This window comes from Ursus americanus, chromosome 7 (genome assembly GCF_024610735.1).
Source record: "Ursus americanus isolate L20-20 chromosome 7, mUrsAme1.1.p, whole genome shotgun sequence".
NCBI classification, from domain to species: domain Eukaryota; kingdom Metazoa; phylum Chordata; class Mammalia; order Carnivora; family Ursidae; genus Ursus; species Ursus americanus.
In genome coordinates this window covers 34,164,157-34,186,643 of record NC_142133.1, presented here as the reverse complement: position 1 = coordinate 34,186,643, position 22,487 = coordinate 34,164,157, and the positions used below count along the sequence as shown (strand labels likewise).

The 22,487-nt window shown below is 38.0% G+C and overlaps 1 protein-coding gene and 1 long non-coding RNA gene across 6 annotated transcripts in view; one reads left to right on the top strand and one right to left on the bottom strand.

The window, feature by feature from the left end:
* The first annotated feature begins 112 nt into the window (after positions 1 to 112).
* DNAAF10 (dynein axonemal assembly factor 10) lies at positions 113 to 22,205 on the top strand. The gene is made up of 8 exons (XM_045788132.2): positions 113 to 623; positions 8,358 to 8,458; positions 10,515 to 10,645; positions 13,384 to 13,485; positions 16,055 to 16,170; positions 16,876 to 17,010; positions 19,425 to 19,522; positions 21,303 to 22,205. Exons 1-8 carry the CDS (start codon positions 441 to 443, stop codon positions 21,508 to 21,510), a joined length of 1,074 nt encoding a protein of 357 aa, XP_045644088.1. The 5' UTR covers positions 113 to 440; the 3' UTR covers positions 21,511 to 22,205.
* LOC123786009 (uncharacterized) overlaps positions 4,276 to 22,487 on the bottom strand; it is a 57,958-nt gene continuing 39,746 nt past the window's right edge. For 4 of the 5 annotated variants that reach the window (XR_015725209.1, XR_006777851.2, XR_006777852.2 and 1 more), the window contains 3 exons: positions 13,369 to 13,440; positions 10,235 to 10,349; positions 4,276 to 7,342 (listed from right to left, as the gene is read on the bottom strand). This is a non-coding gene — a long non-coding RNA (uncharacterized LOC123786009). The remainder of the gene's footprint in view (positions 7,343 to 10,234; positions 10,350 to 13,368; positions 13,441 to 22,487) is intronic. The other variant, XR_006777854.2, reaches the window with a different exon arrangement.

Sequence of the window (22,487 nt, the reverse complement as noted above, 5' to 3'; positions counted from 1 at the left end):
GCGCCTCGCCGGGTCCGATGTCCGCCAACCAGCTCCAGGGCTCCGCCCCGTTTCCTAAGAAGTCCCACCCTGGGGACCTGAAGGGGGGTTTTGTGTTTGCTGGGAAGGGGAGGACATCCGAAAATACGCCTGATTCCTATGGTGCCCCTCTGGCTCCGCCACTCACAGCCGAAGCAATTGCCATCAACAATATGTGTATGTACGTAAAGCAGTAGGTAAAGACGATAGCGAGTTTGTGCTGTTAGTGGAGAAAAATCTTGCGTGATTCAGTAGGGCATCGGGCTTTATCTGAGACAACTAAATCCAACTCGCCAGGGGCAGGGGGCGACTACGGCAAGTGGGAGGGGGAAACTGTCGCTAATGTTTGGAGTCTGGTCTCCCGGTTAGTGTTTTGTCAGGCAGTGGGTGTGCTGGTTGGTGGAGAGGAAATTGGGTGCACCATGTCGGCCTTCGAGAAGCCTCAGATCATCGCCCATATCCAGAAGGGCCTCAACTACACGGTATTTGACTGTAAATGGGTGCCCTGCAGCGCCAAGTTTGTGACCATGGGCAACTTCGCACGGGGCACCGGCGTTATTCAACTGTACGAGATCCAGCACGGAGACCTAAAGCTGCTTCGGGAGGTGGGTGCCGGGCGAGACTGCCCAGTTCCAGGCTCTGCTGGTGGTGAGGGGGCGAGTGCGGATTCGGGGGTGGGGAGAGTTTGCATTTCTTTTTGCCCCAGCCTTCGTCCAGCGTCGGCCAAAAGCACAGCTCTAGCTGCGCGGAACCATCGAAGGTGATCGCAGATTGAGGAATACTTCCGACGTAAACCCTTTGGTTCGAGTCCTGAATTCTCGGCTGGCCGGTTTATCTGTTCCCTCCTGGCCCCTTCCTGCAGCCACCCTTGCAGTCCAGCGCGAGGTCTCTGGGAAGTGACATTAAAACTTCGTATCTAGATTCGAGGTTCTTCTAGGTAGTTGAAGTTGTTTGTGGAGAGTCGCTTTAATAGACCCAGCAATAGTAAAATCGTCTTTCGTACAAGCAGAGACAAGGCAGGCATCGGGATACCTGCACTGTAATTGGAGGAGGCTAACCATTTATTCTTTTTTTTTTAAATATTTTCTTTATTCATGCGAGAGAGAGAGGTAGGGGCAGAGGGAGAAGCAGGCTCTCGGTGGAGCAGAGAGCCGGATGCAGGACTCGATCTGAGGACCCTGAGATCGCAACCTGAGCCAAAGGCAGCCGCCTAACCGACTGAGCCACCCCGGCGCCCCTTAGTCATTTTTTCTTTCAACAGGTTATCAGTTGATTGCCTAGTAATCCCAGGCATGTGAATGACAATGTCTCCGGTCTCATGGAGTTTATTTTCTAGTGGGAGAGAGAATCAGATAATGCATAAATACAAACCGAGATGAATTCTCTTAACATAAAGGAACATGGTTCTGTGAGAGTAAAACAGATTGGGGATGAGTGGAGGTGACTAGGCTAAGCTAGGAGTAGAGGAGGAGGTTTCCAGAGGAAACAGCGTCAGTGGAAGCTCAGGGAGGGGAGCAGACTTTGCAAGATCTGTAGGTCATTTAAAGATCTACTCCCTTTTTTTTTTTTCTTTCTGTGTTTACACCTTTATTGTCCCGCTTCCCGCTGCCCCCAAGGATTCCCGTGCCCAAAATAGCCGGGCACCCAGGCCCAAAGGATCTACTCCTTTTTAAATGGTACATCACTGAAGGACTTTTAGCTGGGTGTGGCAAGATCAAGTTCACAAGTTTAGTGAAGATCGTTAGTGAAAGAATTAGAGAGTAATGATGTTAACTAACATTCTTGCAGTTGTTTTTAAAATGCGTTGATTTTGGGTGATCAGTCGTAAGTATTTAGGGTTGTAATAGACTACAGGGAAGGCTGAGAAATCGAGATTAAAAACTGTGGAGAGAGTCTGCGTGGATGAGATAGGCATTAAACTGGTAGATAAAGGATGAATACAATTTTGATAGGCAAGCCTGAGATCTCATCTCACTTTAAATTTCTTTGAGTGCCAGTTTTCTTGTTCAGTTTGTCTTTTCTAGCCAGGTACTCAGAGTTTCTAAACATGGCTGATTCTTTTTGCCTTCTGTTGCTCACCAGTGAGCCTCCAGGTACCTGTTGCTATTTTACGGTCCAGTTCACATTATTTGATTTAGGAAATCCCTTTCTGATCCCCACACAAACTTCTCTACACTGCATTTCTTTGGTATTTATTATCCGCTGCTGAAATATATAATTGTGTCCCATTTATCTCTAATTAGATTGTAAGCTCCTGGAGAGTAAGGAGAGTGTCTTTAATTAGTGTGGTTTGTAAGGTTCAGCCACTCAATAAATTATTTGTTAAAAGAATGAGTGAATGTATATCTGTAAAAGGATGTAAATTGGGAAATTTAAATATTGGTTTATTGATCATTAATCAACTGGCGTCAGGGTTTGAACAAATGGGAAACATTGGAATAGCAGACAGAAACTTACAGGTAAGTACTAGGAACAAATACCAGATACCATCAGATTTCACCAGAGAGCACTTACAGACTTGGTACTTTTTTAACATAAAATATAATTTGTGTACATTTCAGGAATACACGTGTTCCACAAAGTGAAGTAGTTCCCTTTGTCTCTATTGGCAGCCTACTATTACAAGATACTACGTTAAAGAAGGACCAAAGGTACTTGAAAGATGAATCCCTTCTTCTAAAGAGCCTCCTGTCTAAACAGAGGAAAAAACTAATGCAAAAACACTTTTAAGAACTTAGATTGCATTTGGCTGTGATGGTGCAGTGGAAAAGGCTATAGGTTTAATACAGGCTCTGTGATTCTCAACCCTTACTATGCATCAGGATCAGCTGAGTATGTTCTGTTGCTGTTGTTGTTTTCATTGTTATTGTTGGTGTGTGTGTTTTAAAATATTCATGCGTTGGTCCCACCTTAAGGAATTCTGATGTGGCGCGAGTCTTGCATCTACACTAGAGTGAGGCCTGGATATCAGTATTTTTAAAACTTGAATTAGGTGATTCTAACAAGCACCAATGTTGACTACCATTGGGCCGGATGAATTATTGAAATACTTGATTCTTCATTGTGAAACCACCTCAGGTCATGTGTTCCAAAGCCCATGCATCCAAGGTAAAAATGTGTGAAGGGAGCCAACGGGTCTTTGTTGATGGCTGCTTTCTCTTGTTACTAAGGACAGATAGGGAGTGAGGGCCGTCATGTACAGTTGAGCACTTTTCTCCACCACACACAGGGTTGCAGGGTTCAAGGCAAAGCTGAAATCTCTCTTTCTGATCAGACTTTACAAGTGTGAGACTTCCTCATCCTATAAAGGGCAGCCTTTCTCTAATTGGCACAAAGGACTAGGGGTGACCCTGAAAAATGGAATCATAGTTGTGGATGTTTATACTGTAAAAATTAATAATAAGCAAATAAAGTTCCACTTTTTTAGCCCCTGTGCCACTGAGTTCACTGCTTCTTACCATTTGGTTGACTAACCCTTTTAATGTTAATCAAAGTAGTGCCAGGATATGGAGGAGGAAATACTGACAAGCTGTACTAGGCCCACCCACAGACAGAAGAAAAAATAGCTCTCATGAGAATTATCTATCATGGGCTTCCTTAATCACGTTCATTTATTGTAACAGAACCAACAGCTAGGTCAAAAATGACCATCTATGATTTGTCATACAGCAAAAGTTAGTAATACATGCCAGTTTTCTTTGTGGAACACATTTTGTAAAATCTTTTTAGCCAGGTTTTTTGTTTTGTTTGTTTCCTAACAAAAATTTAAGTAACCACTGGATTCTTTTAAATCTTTTTTTTTAAAGGTAAAATATTTAACAGAGGCAGGGAGGGAGCCTTTTTATTAACTATAAAAAATTGGCTTCACTCCAGTGCCCCTTCTTAAAGCTGTTACGATTTCCATGAATATCTTAGAAAGAGAAAATGCCCCTGCTTCTGTAAGTCCCATTTGCCAGCAGAGCTCAGCCCTTCTCAGCAAACTGCGGTCCTCACTGTCAGGCAGATGATAAGGTGTTTGTACATTTGAGTTTTTTAAATGTTTTTATATTTTGAGTTGGATTTGACTCTTGCACAACAGACTACTAGTACCTATAAATCTCTTTATTTTTCTTTGGTATAAGGAGAAAAAAAGAACATGAGGGAAGCATAAATACCATATATTTACATCTTGTAAAGATGTGAATGAAGGTAAAAACCAAAGGACACAAATCTGAAAGTAGGTTCAGTTCGTGACTATACCATTTCCCTCACCAATCCATTTCAAGGTTGGAACATTTGTTTGGTACTTCTAATGACTGTCAGTTTTATAGAATGGGGGTTACATAATAAACTTTATTTAATTGATTTACATGTAGGTCTGGGGGCAGCCTCGTTTAGTATAAAGAGCTTGGAGTCTCCCTGGCTCCAGGGACCTTGAGCCCAGTCCTCTGAACCTGTTTCCTCATCCGGAAAGCAGTGTTTCAAATACTTCGCTTGCAGTTGTTTTAGAAAGAAAAGGGACGGCTTAGTCTGGAAGAACATCTAGAACAGTATCTGATATATGTGTTCAATATATGGATGCTGTTTTCATCACTGCATATAAATGACACCAGAAACTATACGGTGTGTCATGTGAAAACGTGGGAGAAATGAGAACGTGGACTCCAGCAATGGTTTCTTTCTCTCTAGCAGTAGGAATGAGAGGTTAATAGATATTCATTTATACTTTGATTCAACGAAGTTGAGCCCCTACAAGGTGGGGCAAGGCCCCATTCTCGTGGTACTCATTCTAGAAAGGATGGGGATAGAGAATTGAATAAATAAAATAATTTTATTGGTAAATGCAATAAAGAAGGTTAAACAGGGTGAGTGATAGTGATTTGGGGGTTCCGCTTCAGATTGGAGGAGCAGGGAAAGCCTCTTAAAGGAAGTGACATTTAAACTGGAATCTGAAAATTAGGAGAAGGAAGACATGATCTGAGGGAAGAGCAGTTCAGGCAGTGGTAATAGTAAATGCAAATGTCCTGAGGTAGAAATGACTTTGTTGTGTCTGAAGAGCAAAAAAGAAAGCTACAGATGTGGCTGGAGTGTAGTAGAGAGGAGAGAAGCAGGAAATAAGGTCAGAGAATCAAGGCCAGATTTCAAAGAGCTTTGTACATTTTGTCTACCACGGGCCTTGGTGCCACTCCTGTGAGTCTGTGCCTCTAAACGTAGATGCATTTTATTTCATTCCATTATATTTCAACAAAGACTGACTTTCAGAATTTGTGCAATGACAAATGTGAAAATATCTAGTATAGGATCTATTGTAATAGAGTGGTTCTCAGTTTGGTTTCTTCCTTTTAAGGCAGGGATTCTCAGATGTGTTCAGGTGCCAGAATGGCTGGACATTGTGGTGCTGTTTTTGGAACTCCATAAAACATGGGTATAGTCAGTTCCAATTCTGCACAAAGAAGGAGTTTTCCAGTAGAAAAATCTGGCTACATTATCATACTGTGGTCTTTATATCACATGAAGTAACCATACATAAATTTTTAAATCTTCATTTTTAGGTTTTCTTACTGGTGTACATTTGCTAATATTTTCTAACAGGCAAGCTAAAAAAGTATCCAAGAAAACTTAAGTTTGAGACATACATATCCATTAGCTGTTTTAAGCTTGTGTGTGCATGCGCACGCGTGTGTAAATTTATACAAGGGAAGTGTGTGTGTGTGTGTGTGTGTGTGTGTAAATTTATTTCAGTACCGGAAGATCAGTGTGTTCCAGGAGCATGGTTTGAGATTCTCTGCTCCAAAGGGTTAAATGGTGAAAGTTACATAAAGAAATCACATAGGGAGGAAAGTTTTTGCTTCCCAGTTTTTTATTACCAGCAGTAAAATCTTCAAAGAACTATGTGTGTACTATAGGGACTGAAAAATAGAGGTTAGCTTTTATGGTAAAACTCTTCTGTGGCTTAGGAAGAAGAGATACCCCATCAGAGACCTCAGGGGATAGTGGAATTGTGGGAAGCGGAGTGCTTTAGGTGGTAGAAGAGGAGAAAAGGGGAGACTGCTCTTCCCAGGTCTCTGAGAAGAATTTTCCTAGAGAGTTAAATCAATACGTGATGCACCCTCCCCACAGCTCCTAATCCTCTGACTCTCTGGAACCATATTCCTGTCCATCCTGCTGCTTACCCGAGAGGCCCATCTTCACCCTGTACCTCTGATGTCGGAGCTATGACTGGTGACCTCTTGCTTGGCACACCCAGGCCCAGTGTGAGGCAAGCGGAGGAAGGAGTTGGTGTCTATTTCATCGTTGGCATAAGTGATCTGTTGTTGGAAACTACTTTGTTAAATTGACAAAATTTTGATTCTTGGTGTTTCTGCGTTATAAGATGACTCTTATAAAATTGAAAAAATAACTAAAACGAATATCAGTTTTCTGAATAACTGAACTATCTCGGACCACATATGCATTGCAAAGAAAAAAATGATTCCGTGATTTTGTGCTTCTCATCAGTGTGGTCTTTTGGAACGATGTTCTTACAGATGGCTGCCTTTGATTACCGGGCGGTTCCAAGGAGGCTATGAATGCTTTCTTGTAGAACTGGCTACATAGTAACTGTTAATTTTTCCAGATCCCAAACAGTGAGAAGACTCAACAGGCTGGGATTCTCCAAAGTCCTGTACCATATAATATCTTTTGACTCATGAAAGAGAAGTTTAGTTATAGTTTGTGTTAAGTGAATTTTATTTTCTTTTTCTTTGAAAATTGCTATGTGTACTCCATATGGAAGTGCCCAGCCAAACATTGGAAGTGTCGGGGAAATTATTTTTTAAATTATATGAAACAGGCTAAACCTAGTAGGAGGGATGAAGATTGGCCCAGGAACTGAAAGGTTACAAGAAGAAATCCCCTAGAAACTGGAGAACTCTGTGGAGAGAAAAAAGTATATCCAGAATATTGTTATGTCAAAAAAAAAAAAAAAGTCAAAGGAAAATATATTATGGGCCTCCTTATATTAAAGCAAACCTTATGTATGCTTGTAAATGTGTAGAAAAAGGTCTAGAAGGATGGGGATTACTGGGGAGCATCAAAGGGAAACTCACTTTTTGATGTTCAGTTTTTTGTTTTGTTTGAATTTTTATGGGGAACACATATTACTTTTATACACACAGAACTTACAGTTTATAAGAGATTAAGTAAGAGGAATAGTTTTGCCCTGTTGAGGCCTACAGTAAATGGGAGAATATAGGGCTAGAGTATGCTGTTGGCAGGCATCAGGTAGCGGCCTCATCCGATTCCACATTGCCCAGAGTTCCCACCGTTGAAGGCAGCAGCAGACTCCAGGAGGGACTTCTGTGGCCTAGGCAGGTGGGGTCAGGTGGGCAGGGGCAGCAGAGAAATGGGAAGCATCAGGAAGTTAAAGGAGATCAGTGGAAGCCCCACAGAGGTGTGGGAGTTGATGAGAGTAGCATAATGCATGGGTATATGTGGGAGGAGTCAGAGAGCAACTGATATTTTGATTGTAAACTCCTTGAGGGCGTGGCCAGTCTCCTTCATGTTTGTATCCTATTCTGCCTAGTTTGTTGATTTGCATTTAGTAGGAACTCATTAAAAATGCTGAATGCCTGAGTTGGGCAAATGTAAAAAGCTGTATGCTTCAGGCTCTTTGCCTGTGGCAGGAGGGTATCATATGATATCATTTCTAAGGATCCTTTTGGTGATATAGTCTATACATGATTTCCATAAGCCACATCACTTAAATAGTACATCGGTGTGTAGTTGTTTTACTAATGTGATTATATGCAATACCGGGAGCAGCTGCTTTTTAAAGGAATGTCAAAATATTGGCTAATCCATACCAATAGCAGTGCCTTTGGTACTCATATGTAGACAAAACTCTATGCATTGATAAGGTCCCAGGGAGAATAGGGACATAAACATTTTCAGTTTATAGGGTTCTGCGGGGAAAACTCCAAGAGACATAAACATTTTTGTTCCTGTAGCCATCTGGAAAGAATAATATCTTCATTATGTTCTCATTTCTACTGAGGATCTTAAAGAAGAACAGCACATTAAATGCTGAAATTTTCATATTTGCAAACCAATGGAGATGGTATACTTGTCAGAATTTGAATGTCTCATTAGTGAGATGAGAGGAAAAGCAAAATTAAAACTCATTCTCTTTGACAGTTACATACTTTTAAACTATAAGAAAGTGACTAGAGGAAACGCATGATAATTTTGATCAGAAAATGTTTTAATTGCTTTTTATATTATGTGTCTTATTTAAGTCCCATAATAGAGCCATAAATATCATGAATTATAAATAGCTGCTTACATAAATAATGTATCCTCTCTCCCTCCCTTCTGTCAAGATTGAAAAGGCCAAACCCATTAAATGTGGAACATTTGGTGCAACATCTTTACAGCAGAGATATTTAGCTACTGGAGATTTTGCTGGAAACCTTCATATATGGTAAGATTATTTAATCAATATTAAGGCATGAGGTAGGCCATTTCTTTGATAGTCTTGTTGCTCTTCCTCTGAAAGGGAGAATTCTAATTTTAAAATGTTTCTTGTTCGATTTTAACTATTTATAAAAATGCAAGAATTGTCTTTTAATACACATTTCTAGGTTTCATATTCAAAATCCCTTTAAAAATACTGTTTTTCTTTAGATATTTTGAATAATGTTACCAGTATTTATTTCCACATCTGCTGTTTGGCGTTAGAATTTAATACTTTATATGTGTACATAAAGGGCTCCTCCCCATGTGTGTAACACAGAAAAGTTCAATATTGCTAACATATCAATGAGACAATTGGAATTGGCATTACAGAATGATATACTGAGTTTTTGTTTTAATTTTTTAATGTAGAACTCTCAATTCATTAAAAAAAATTTTTTTAATACTTTAGCTAACATTAAGCACAACTTTTTAGGAACACATCTGTTGAGCAAATCAATATAAACCTGTTATGAATGAACAAAACCATAATTATGCCAAATGTTTGCAATTTTCATGTTCTACCTAGAGTTATTTCTTTGTATTTAAGTTAAGTTGCAGGAATTGATATTCCTCCTTAATTACTTTTTAAGAATATCTCTTATTTTAATTATTTAAAGTATATAGTAATGTTCTAGAAAGAAACTGTCTTCTTTGCCTCATGTTTTCTAAGGTGACCTTTCTTGATTCTCACTTAGTATCTGCTGCTTTGCAATTGAATTACTCTGACATATTTATCTTGGAATCAAAATATAAAACAGAATGAAGCTATTTTAAATTCCCTTTGCTTTAACTGCTTAATACTTAAGTTTGCATTTATTAGAATGCATCAATTTTTACATAACTGTGTCATATACTTTCAAAGAAATCAGGAGAGACCAATCTGATTGTTATTTTTAAAAATAACATATGTCAGTATAAGAATATGCAAAAAATGACACTGTTGACTGTCTTCCTAATAGAGTTTCCTCGTATAGTTACAGGTATTACTGTCATTGTTAAGTCTTACAATTTCATATTATAAAAAGCAGTATTTTAAAGTCTGTAAAAACAGTAAAACAGTTCTTTTAAGTAGAATTTCAGCCCTGTTTAATCGTGATTCTTTCACAAACATTGTCTTTTAACTAGATTGAGCTATCCGAAATTTTGATTAGGGAGATTTTACTAATAAATCTCAGCCTAGTGACAAGTTGGGATTACATTTCATGAATAGCTATATTAATTTTTTTTTAAAGTGTAGGTTATCAAAAACTGACCTGTTAAATGTGATTTAGAAGCTCCAGTAGAAAAAAGGGAGGCAGGAGAAGGGGTATACTAATATAACCTACTTGAGTTACTCTACCAGGGGAGACTCAGATACTCATAGTAGTGGGTCCTTTCCTGCATTCCTTTCTCTTAACTAACCTAGATTTAGACAAACTTACGTTAATTGTGACCAGCATGATGATACACTGAAAAATATGTAATGAGATGAAAATAGTATGGAATTTAGTGAGAAAATAATACATTATAAAGGAAGAAACATATGCAAAGTAAACACTACTCATATTTTATCCTTCCAAAAGATCTCAAGATTAGACTACCAAGGCCTATTTTGGAAAAACCTTCTGAATTACTTTGAATTTACTCTGTTTAAAATAGTGATTATTAGACTTCAGTGAACCAAAGCGTCAGCAGATTTGGGGCTCCTCATCCATTATATCTGGGGAGGAGCCCAGAAATCTGCATTTATTAGCACACTCACCTGGTAAGTCATGGCAGAGGTCCTATATGGATTATCTCTGAGATTCACTAAGTGGGCTCAGGATGTAGAGTTCCAAGTTGAATGATGACTGTTCTCATTGAGGGCTTGAAAGAAGCTAAAGTGGAGAGAAAATACTGGAAGTCAATGTATATATTACCTTCATAGCAAAACCCTTATTTTTGAACAAAAATCTAAATAAGGTATGCGTTCTTAAATTTCAGTAGTGGACTCAATGTTTGGGACATGTGGAGTAAGTAAGAAGCTGTGTTCTGTTGTCTAGGAATTTGGAAGCTCCAGAGATCCCAGTATATTCTGTAAAGGGCCATAAAGAAATTATAAATACCATAGATGGTGTAGGTGGACTGGGAATCGGGGAAGGCGCACCAGAAATTGTGACTGGCAGCCGAGATGGTAAGTTAAAGTATTCTATGTATTTGAAAAAATTTTTTTCTTTAAATGAATCTTTGTGCAACAATATGTCTTCTCTTGTGGAAATCCTCTTCAGTAGCCATGAGTACTAAACCTAACTGTACTTTTTTAAAAGGCAAGTTTAATTGCATATCCCCCAATTGCCTCAGACTTTTGGGTGTTTTGAGATAGGAGCATAGGACTTCCTATTTTAGTTTGAGCTAGTTCAACTACTAACAACCATAGTTTCCTATGAACTTTGAAAGACTTACAATTTCTTTACAGGTTTTTGAGGCAGCTGACAATACAAGGTGGGTGGCAGCTTTTCACATTTTTGGGGGGTAGGGGCAGAGGGAAAGAGAGGGAGAATCTTAAGCAGACTCCATGCCCAGTGCAGAGCCCAACGCAGGGCTCGATCTCATGACTCTGAGATATGACCTGAGCCGAAATCAAGAGTCGGACGCTTAACTGACTGAGCCACCCAGGCGCCCCCTCTTTCTTTTTTAAAAAAACAGAAATAGTACTTGTGAAAATTGTCATGTTGACAGCTGGTTGAACATCGAAGTTTTGTGATCCTTCCACTGAGCATTGTAGAAAGATCCAAGGGCACTAGCTCTACTTTTCTACCCTGTGGTGACTCAAGGAACAGGTCTATTGGTGTTCAAAGATGTTCTGAATGACTGTAATAGGAGTTAGAACGTGTAGTTTCATGATGGGTACATAAAAAATTTGGTACCGTAGTGGGTTTGGCTAATTTTTAATGGCTGCTCAAGACCATGAGGAAATTGTTTTAAAAGAAAAGTGAGACATATTTTTCTAATAGTTATTCGAGTGTCTGTGTTTTAGAATCAATTATTCCTTTTAAATCATAAAAGTGAGGTGCCTGGGTGGCTCAGTCATGATCCCAGGGTCCTGGGATCGAGCCCCACATCAGGCTCCCAGCTCAGCGGGAAGCCTGCTTCTTACTCTCCCACTCCCCCTGCTTGTGTTCCTTCTCTCGCTGTGTCTCTCTCTGTCCAATAAATAAATAAAATCTTAAAAAAAATCATACAATATGAAATATGGAAGGAAAAATAGCATTTAATCTACTATAGTAGCGTAACCCTTAGATTTGTTTTCCTTTCCAGTCTTACATATAATTTTGTATAGTTGTCAGGGTGGATATGATTTTTGTCTTTTTTTATTTTGAGTTTTGTCATATGCAAATGTTGCTGTTTCCATCATTATCATTCTTTTTTTTTTTTTTTTAAAGATTTTATTTATTTATTCGACAGAGATAGAGACAGCCAGCGAGAGAGGGAACACAAGCAGGGGGAGTGGGAGAGAAAGAAGCAGGCTCATAGCAGAAGAGCCTGATGTGGGGCTCGATCCCGTAATGCTGGGATCACGCCCTGAGCCGAAGGCAGACGCTCAACCGCTGTGCCACCCAGGCGCCCCCTCCATCATTATCATTCTAATGACTATATAATAGTCTGTCCTATGGAGGTATCACAGGTGTCCTTAACCATGTCTTTGGTAATAAGCGTTCAGTTTGCTTTAAGTTTTTGTTATTGTTTTTGGGAGAGTGACTTTAAAATAATGAAGGAATGAGTATCGTCATGTATATAACTTTTTTAGAATAAGCATATTTTATGATTTTTAAAATTTATTATCAGACTTTCCAAAGTACCCATGAACATTCGGAGCTACAACAGATGAGGTGGCTTTCCAATCTACCCTACCAGCATTGATTTTCCTTTTTTCCCCTAATTTTATAGATAAAAATAGTAGTCCATTCCAATTTGTGTTAACTTCTTTCTGTATTTGTTTATCAGTTTTAAACGCTTTGTGAATCGTCTGTTTATGTTCTTTGCTCATTTAACTATTGCAAATTTTATATGAATCTTATCAATTTGTATGAACCCTCTAGAGTAATATAATAACCTCTTGTCACATTTTTGGGAATTTTTTTTCTCCTTAAAGTAGCCTTTTTAATGACCAACTTTATTATATCTTTGGAGATAAATCTAGTGGGATATCTCCCCTTTTCCTGAGTTTATTATCTCTTTTAAGGATTTTTTGCCCTTTTCGTGTTCTCTCTTAAGTACTTGCCTTTTAGCCATTTTATTAAATGCATTTGTATTTCTCATAGGCAGTGTATTTCTCATTAGTTAGTAGTCCTGCAATTCGCATTAAAAGGAAAAGCATTGAGAAGAAATATGTGTTAATTTTATTTAATATTTCCCTCATCTCTATTGCCACAGGGAAATTAAACTTAATTGTATGTGAGATAGTATTCTGAAACCCCATATAAGAAATCATAAATGTAAAAATTAGAGTTTGTACATCTGTATAAGAAAAATGCCAATGATTATATGGGTAGTATGGAAAAAAATTAAAATGACACTAATATTATTCTAAATAAGTAGTACATTAGGTTTAGGCTCAAAGAAAGACATGATCTCAATGAATAACATTTGTATGTCCCTTGTCACTCATACCTTGTTGATAACTTCGGAACAGTTGTTGGCTTTTCTGTGTATCTATTACCTTGGAAATCAGGTCCAACAGTAACATATGGGTTATATCTCTGATATTAAATACACCTTGCTCAAGTAGAAGTCAGAAATATGTGAATATTTTTCAAGTGTTATATTATCTATAATATGGCCATAAACACGGGAAATCATGGGAAGAGAATGCAGGAAAAAAACGTCATCAATCACTATTGAATTTTGCTAACTCACTTGTATGCACAACAGGAACTGTGAAGGTGTGGGACCCAAGACAAAAAGATGATCCCGTTGCTAATATGGAACCTGTACAAGGAGAAAACAAGAGAGACTGTTGGACTGTGGCATTTGGTAAATTATTGAAGAACCTTGCATTTGAGGTATCAGATGGTAAAAAAGCACAGTGCTTCAAGAAATTCCCAATAGTCTCATTACAGTCTGTTTTGTGGATTATTCTGATAGTTTATTGAGGCAAATAGAGATGGTGGTCAATGTCAGCCTCTGGGGCCTAGGTTTTGAATCCTCACATTGTTACTTCTTGGCTGGATGAAGTGGGCAATTTACCAAGCTTCTCTGTTCCTTAGTTTCTTCATTTATAAAGTGGAACTAATAATAGAATTTACCTAATAGTGTTATGAGGATTCAATGAATTAATGCATGTTAAGTACTTAGAATTGTGCTTAAATTATTAAGTGCTCAAAAATATTTGGTACTATTATATACTTCTGTTTAACTAGATAATGTTGACCTAGTTTAGAACAAAATGCCATTAATGGAGCAAAGCAGAGTCTCAAATGCTCAAAGGTGACCTAACAAATCTTACATTATACCCTACACAGAGGATGTTTATTTTCTAGAACATAGTTATGCCATTATAGAATTGTTATAATTTGATAACTGTTCTTCTGTTACTATACTTAAAATGAATATTGACTTTGAGGACTAATTGATGTATGCCCTAGTATCTCTTACTGAGAACCATAATTAAAATAATTTTTGCTACTAAAGGATATGGGTCATACTTAGTTTGAAACCTATATGTTCTTTCTTCTTTTTCTTAGTATAATCCTGTGTAGATAACAGACATTAAAAGTGTGATTTAACAGTATACATGAACTGTTTAACTTTCATAGATTTTAAAAATTGCACTATTATTTAATCAGAGCAAAGTTTTAGGTTTCCAATTTAAAAAAAAACAAGTTCTTGTATGGGAATTACTGTGTTTGTATTTTATGACCAATAATATATAAATTTAGCACATGTACACCTTGGGGAGAAATTTCAGGACTTGTATTTAGAATCATCATCTAAAATTTGATATAATAATTTAAAAGTAATTACCTGTGGGTCCATTAATGCCTTCCATCTTTGATCTAGAGGACATAAGTGCAGTTTTAAATTTGGGACATTAAGTTTGAAAAACAATCCATTCATTTGACTCTTCTATGAATGTCAGGTATGTCCAGAATACTGTGGACATGCAAAGGTGAGAGGGATTCCTAGTCTCGCTTCAAGAACCTTCTAGTTTAGTAAAAAGGGCATGATATATACACTAATTATAGTACAGGATAGGAGTGATAAAAGGTCACAAGAGGTGTGGATAAATATGGAAGGAATCTTGAGGGAGAGATGGCTGTGGAGGAAGAACATTTTGACCTCAGACCAAGTATATATGGGATTTGAACCACTGAAACTAGGAGGAAATGTCAAGCATAAGGAGTAGCCTTAAAGAAGTCAGAAGTGTTTAGACAGTGTGGAGGCAGTGTCAAACCTTGAAGGTTTTTGTGGGGATGAGATGTGACCAGTTTTAAGAAGATCAGATTGGTAGTGTGTAGTGGGGAGAGATGAGTGTCAGAGGTACTCCAGAAAACATCCCCGGATCCAAGCAGGATGAGGTGAACTGTAGATTATAAACTTACTGTGGGTGTGATCATTCATACAACGAAAAATATATCAGTGTGTTACAACTTATTTCAGATTTCCTTGCAAAGGTGAGATAACGCCAGACAACATTTTGCAAAATAAATGAGTTTTTTTTTTTTTAAATCTCTATGCATAACATAGTTTTCTTTTTAGTTTAGTTTTTTTTTTTTTTTTAAGATTTTATCTATTTATTTGTCAGAGAAAGACAGCCAGCGAGAGAGGAAACACAAGCAGGGGGAGTGGGAGAGGAAGAAGCAGGGTTACAGCAGAGGAGCCCGATGTGGGGCTCGATCCCACAACGCCGGGATCACGCCCTGAGCCGAAGGCAGACGCCTAACCGCTGTGCCACCCAGGCGCCCCAAAATAAATGAGTTTTAAGGTAGTTTCTATTCGCATTCAAATGTAGTTACCGACAAAGAAAGCAATAGAAGCACAGCTGTACTTATTCTACAAAACCCTGCTATGTTTGAGCTGTAATTGACTTGTTAGTTTGCAGATATGGTAGAGAAAGAACATTTGCTTTGAACTGAGACGCCCTTGAACACTTTCACTTACCCCTTCAGAAGAGAATCTCAGCAAATGAGCTTTTTTTTAAAAAACAATATTAGAGGGGCGCCTGGGTGGCACAGCAGTTGAGCGTCTGCCTTCGGCTCAGGGCGTGATCCCGGCGTTATGGGATCGAGCCCCACATCAGGCTCCTCTGCTGTGAGCCTGCTTCTTCCTCTCCCACTCCCCCTGCTTGTGTTCCCTCTCTCACTGGCTGTCTCTCTGTCAAATAAATAAATAAAATCTTAAAAAAAAAAAACAATATTAGATAACCAGTTTAACAGTCTTGATGTCCTGTCAGGATTGGCAAAACAGGATTCTGCCTAGTGTGATTTTTTTTTTTGGGGGGGGGGTCTTATTTGGTACAAGTTATATGTGTAGTTTTGTAACATTATTTTAGCAGCCTTTAAATGAGCATTTTTAAAGATCTGCAATGTATCTTGATTTCCAGGCAATGCTTATAATCAAGAGGAACGTGTTGTTTGTGCTGGCTATGACAATGGAGATATCAAACTGTTTGATCTCAGAAATATGTCACTACGGTGGGAGACAAACATAAAAAATGGGGTAATGTACATTTGGGTTCTTTATAGTTTGAGCATGTTGTTGTCCACCTCTGCCCTACTTCGAAAGGAGAGTGCCTCTAATAACGCCTCTTGTACAGCCCCTCTCCCAATGGCTTTTAACTTTTGGGGCTGTGGAGCCCTTTGAGAACTTAATGAAAATCATGGATTCTCTCTTCAGAAAGTGAACATACACTCAGATGTGGTATGACAATCCCTGGTGAGCTACCAGCCCCCGTGGCCTGTCTGTGGACCCCTGTGGGCTATGCAGTGTGATATTAAAATGAGCTAGTAAGAGGCCTTTATTCCTGCTAATATTAGAAAGCCTGAAATAGTGATACCCTCCAAGTACTTTTAGATTTTTGGGTCCTGAGTTGTATACATTTAGTGAAGAATGTGGTTCCTTCCTGTTTTCTAAAATCAGCTTTGATTGTACTATATAAAATAATTATGTAATAACAGTAAAAAATTATATGGCTTTCCAAATTAATCTGCCAGACAGGGGAACTCAAGATGGTTTTGTTGATCCTATGAACCAAGAAGAAATTTTTTCAGTTAAAAGTATTTGATGTATTGACTCTCAAAATATAAAATGATTATTTAAATGCTTTCACATGAGCTGATAATTTTAAAGTTGTTTTACTTAGTTTAAAAGAACTTCCTGAATAATAATCATTAGGCCATCAGTAATACATAGTTTCTATTTCAGGTCTGTAGCTTGGAGTTTGACAGAAAAGACATAAGTATGAATAAGTTGGTAGCTACATCACTGGAAGGAAAGTTTCATGTTTTCGATATGAGAACACAGCACCCAACGAAAGGTTTTGCTTCTGTTTCAGAAAAGGTAAATATGAGGGAAATGTCTTTTATGAAGAGGAATGTTCATAGCTTGTTTTAGACTAATAAATAGAATTAGTCACCAAGGTTCCTTCCAGGTCTTTATATGAAGGGAGCTATTTTTAATATATTTTTGTGGGAACTTGACAAGTTTTTCTGTGCAGAGAGTACTTTCCCAAAGTTTATCAGTTTTAGATTTCTTGATTATAATGAAGGCCTCAGTTGGCTAAGAATCTTATTTGGTAGTTTAGGAAAAATCACAAGACAACTAGCGGATGCTAAGAATTGGATCAATAAAACCTAGCTTAGTGTTTTCTGATAAATATATAATATTTGTGTTAATATCTAATTACATACTTTTCAAAACATATCAACATATATACCTGATGTGATTTTATCACATTTTATTTTATATTCTGGTTTGCTATATTAAGTGAAATTATTTAAAGCGTCAATCATGGGCACATAATAGGTTCAAAAAAGTTATTTATACAGTCAGTCATTTACACATTTATACATACTTTGCCTTGTTCCGAAAGTATTTGAAGTAGCTTAGAAGGAAACATATGGTATTACAACATCAAAAATCGATGAAGAAAGCAGAGCACAGGGAAAATACTGGTTAAGGAAAGAAAAAAACAAGATGATGAAGCCTGGAGTAAGGGGACTGCATAAGATTCAAGCTGAAACACCCTGTCGTTGCCCAGAGATGGGTTGGGAATGTGACCCTGAGCTTCTTTCAATGTGAAAGTAAAGATCAGTTACAGATTTGTAGTTTCCATATGATTAAAATATATAAGTTGCTCAGGAAATAAAAATTTACTGTCTTGCTCTCTGTCCCTCCATTGTGGATTCAGTAGTACTTCTCAGATCTTCCTGTTTCATCTTATTTTGTTATTACTGTTTATTATTATTATTACTGAATATAAATTGCTGTCACTGCCTGATGAACTAAATTCTTAACAAGGTAGCTATAAATTGCAATATTGTTTGCCTTCGTTATTTCAGAATATAGTTAAGTATCAACAACATAAAGCACTTTATTAAATTTTCCCTTATACAATTATAACACATTTCTCATCCAGTATATATATTTTTTAAGATTTTATTTATTTATTTGACAGAGAGAGAGCGAGAGAGAGCACAAGTAGGCAGAGCGGCAGGCAGAGGGAGAGGGAGAAGCAGGCTCCCCTCTGAGCAGAGAGCCTGACGTGGGGCTCGATCCCAGGACCCTGGGATCATGACCCAAGCCGAAGGCAGACACTTAACTGACTGAGCCACCCAGGTGCCCCTCGTCCAGTATATTTTAAAAGGTCATGTCCCCTCTTGCTTTTTGTGTTTTTTTTTAATCAGCTTTCAGAAGTAAAGAGAAGTTTAAACTACGAAACAAAATTGAAATGGGTTTTAACAGCTTGAACCCAGTCACTTGCGGACTCTTACACACTTAAAGGGTGTATTTTGAGATATGGGATTTTAATCTGCGAATGGTAATCCTTTTACAAGACTATTAAGTCAAATGCCAAGATTAATCACTCACTGAAATGTGAAGTGTCCAAGAATGACTTAGACCTAGTTGGTCTCATTGTTTCTGCAAAGCACAGGATCTTTCCTCCCTCCATCTTTCCTCCCTCCTTCCCCCCTCTCTCTCCCTCTCCCTGCCTCCCTCCATCTCTCTCTCTCAAATTCCTTGCAGTGAATATTACACCATCAACACTGATTTACTAGCTGTTGTCGAGGTGCTAACAAGCTGTTAACCTTCCAGTTGCCATTTTTGTCTTTTAGTTTAATGTGACTGATACAGACCCTGGCTTATTATGACCTTAAACACCATTTATAAGTCCTTGTGGTTCTTATTTTGAAGACTAGATAAGTCAGATGATATAAATGAAGGATAAAGCTCTGGGAGCTTTAAGTTAAAATTCATTCCATATATGGGAACTTTTTGTAGTTCCCACTCAGTTTGCTAGAAACCTGAAACTCCTATAAAAAATTAAGTCTTTGTTTTTTTTTTTTTTTAATTCAGTATCCTTTTTTCCCCTTAGGATGAAGTATATGTTTTTGCATTTTGAGTTTTTCTTCTTCCTCAGAGTGAGCTAGAGATACTTAAATGTGTAAAATCTATTTGCATAATTTATATGGTACTATAAACTTATATGGACTTTTAATCTGATAACATTTTTTTAATCCAGTAGAACTTTGTTTCATAAAGCAGTAAAGAAAAAGGATGCTTTCCTTAATTTGTGATGGACTCCTATAAATCTCTGTAGCCCCTACAAAGAAATGTGCCAGAAATACTTTAATTACTTTTATAACAGTTGAAATTATAGTAGTAAAAAAATTTTTTTTACAGAGTTTCTCTTCTAGGAGTCTTTGTTTATCATATAAACGTAAAAACTAGCTATGTGCTCTCGTCCTCTCTAGGCTCATAAATCAACTGTGTGGCAGGTCCGACACCTGCCACAGAACAGAGAGCTCTTTCTGACAGCTGGAGGCGCCGGCAGCCTTCACCTCTGGAAGTAGTAAGTCTCTGCCTGTGCACATTGCTCCTTTTTAAGTTACTGGTGGGCGGAAAGTAGGATTGGATTGAACTTTGTTGTCTTTCTTCCTCCTTTGACTTAGTTCGTTTTGATATGATTTTAAATTAAATGGTATTACATAAGTGTTATTTTTGTCAGCTTTTTAAAAAATTAATGTACTTATTTTACACTTAGTAAATATTAACCTTCTTTTGACACACTAAATGTGTTTGTCATTGTAGTTGTGTCTTCCATGCAGCTTAGGAATAGTTCTTTTCATAGATTTAAAACCATGGTTTTTCTAGGTTTTTACTGATGTTGTTGTTTTTTTGTTCTGTTTTTGATATGAAAAATGTGACCAAAGGCTTTTGTGATATATTACCACCTGGTCGTTAGAACACTACCTCTAGAGAATAGGAAAAGGGTTGGAATTCTTAATTTTAGATCCTGATAATGCACTTGCCCACGTTCCGATACCGTCGTTACAAAGGAACCAGAAGAGCGCTGAGGGCCCTGATGGGTGTCCAGGAGAAGCCTGGTCATTGAGTTTGCTTGCTGTGTGCTGTGGGCTGGCTAATAGCCGTAGCTGTACCCTGAACCCCAAGTGCCCTAAGGTGGCACGTACGAGGTCAGCTGCTCATTTAAAAGGCCCGATAAAAGTTGAGAGTGAATGGTATTTCTTTCTCCATCACTCAAGGAAAAAAACCTAACAACACAAGCCCGCAAATGAAAGATATTTCAAAAATAAAGTTTGATTAATGATATAAGAAGAAAAATACCATCTTCAGTATGGCTGGGACTTTCACATTTGCAAAATACATGTCTGTTTATTAGCTCCTAAGCTATCAGGGAGGCTGAAAAACAGGGCTACATTTGACAAGTGTTAGGGTATTTAGGGATCTAGCTGACAAAAAACTGAGAATGAATGTGTTAGATCAAGAATATATAGTTTCTAAGAAGAAAAAGCAGAGGAAAAGTTTTAAGAATTCTGGAGAATGCCTGGTAGACAGACCATTCGGTAACCTCTCTTTTCCCGGTGTCTTGCCCATCCTTCCCTGATTCTTCCAGCCCAGTCTGCACTCCCCATTAGGCTCTGCCTATGTCCTTAGTTAAGCCAGGCAGCAGCACGTCACGGTGCTGCCTGGTGACCAAACGCCTTAGGCTGCTTCCTTGAAGAACTGCTTCCAGTTTTCTTTGTAATCCACATAGAGAGTTGCAGTCCATGTGATGTGCAAACATGTTTGCAGCTAGAATTTTTGATGATTGGATAAAGTGGGGTCTTGTATGTAATTAGAAATTGAAGCTTATCTCAATATGAATAATCCCTACCAGAACAGATATCTAGTCTAATCTTCAAATTGGTTTGGAGATTCGCTGTCAGAGTATTCTACCAGCAGAAGAGATTTGGTTTAAGTAAAATGATAGTTCACTTTATTTCCATTTGCCAGTCTCCCTTGGTAGTAATGCAATTAAATTATAAATATTATTGAGCACCCGAGAGTTCCTAGAGCATCTCATCTAGTTAATTCAGAAACTGTTTTTTGAGTGAGTGGACCCCAACATGCTGATTTTTTGTGTGTGTATTTAAACACACACACACATACTCACTCTTTATTGTTGTCTCTTTATTTGTATAAAACACAACATTAGAAAGATTCTTTAAGTATTTATCAGTTGCAATAATCAACAGAGAAGTAAAAATAGAGTTACTGGACTATATGTATAAAACACAATATGGCGAATGCTAAGATCTCTCTCCTTACCACTCTGGTCTTGTTTGCAGCGAATACCCTGTTCAGCGTTCAAAGAAAGATTCTGAGGGAGTAGAGATGGGAGTTGCGGGCTCGGTCAGCCTTCTGCAGAATGTCACCTTGTCTACCCAGCCCATTTCCAGTTTGGACTGGAGTCCAGATAAAAGGGGTCTCTGCATCTGTAGTTCATTTGATCAGATGGTAAGAGTGCTGATTGTTACAAAACTCCATAAAATTTGATCTGAAGACTTAGGACTCGAAACCTTTAAGAGGAACACTTCTAGTATTTAGAATGTTCCCTGGGATCCTCTGACCCTCACTGAACAAAGCTGGATTTGACTGATGAAAACAGACCCTGGACGCAGACGTCCAGACCAGCCTCTCTCTGGGTATGAAACGCCGAATGGTGTGTTCCGGCGACCGGACTCGGAACTGGTTTGGTGCAGCACGTGGGACACCACTATCTCCAGCTCTGCTCATCTCCCCTCCATTTCTAAGAAGAAGTTGATACTTGTCTATGTTTAAACGTATTTTGAATTTGTTCTTCATCCCCAGAGTTACATATTTTACCATAACACCTGGTTTAAAATAGTTCTAAAAGTATTGTGAATTAACCTTCATAAATATGCTTTGAGAGATTTCAGTGTCAGTTAAGTTTCTGTAAAGAATATTACTTTATAAAAATTCCAAAATGGCAGGGTCAGACTAGATTTGGGTAACTGTTTTCAGCTGTATAACTCATAAAACAAAATATTATTTACCAAGTGAATATTTACAATGATCTCTTTTTACTTAAAAAACAGGAGTCAAATTAGACTTTTGGTTATTGACTGCTAAGTAGATGTTGAAATGTATATGATTATGGGGGTTTTCTAGCCTTATTTTTTGTCAAATCCTTTCATATATTTTATGAATAAATTTGTTTTTAAAATCTATGGATGCTTTGATTCTGTTAATTTAACAGTAGCAATAAAGCCAACACCATCACATCTTTGCTTTATAAATGCTTAACAAGTACCTCTTCATTCACTTTGTTTCTTTAATGCTCACCAGCTCTTTCGCTCCGCTCAGAGGCATTCACTTTGTTAAGCCTACCCTCCCTCACTCCTCAGCTCCGGAGTCAGAGCCACCTAAAACATTTGTAATATGTAAGAGTCCTGTGACTTTGTGGGTTCTTTGGAAAGTCACTAGTCTGGAATATTAAATTCAGAAAATTA

What these genes read in the sequence shown, in the direction of transcription:
- DNAAF10 (XM_045788132.2), top strand. Translation starts at nt 441, where the DNA reads ATGTCGGCCTTCGAGAAGCCTCAGATCATCGCCCATATCCAGAAGGGC. An exon ending in GCTGGAAACCTTCATATATG is followed by an intron (nt 8,459 to 10,514) that starts GTAAGATTATTT and finishes TCTGTTGTCTAG; the next exon opens with GAATTTGGAAGCTCCAGAGA. An exon ending in TGTGACTGGCAGCCGAGATG is followed by an intron (nt 10,646 to 13,383) that starts GTAAGTTAAAGT and finishes TATGCACAACAG; the next exon opens with GAACTGTGAAGGTGTGGGAC.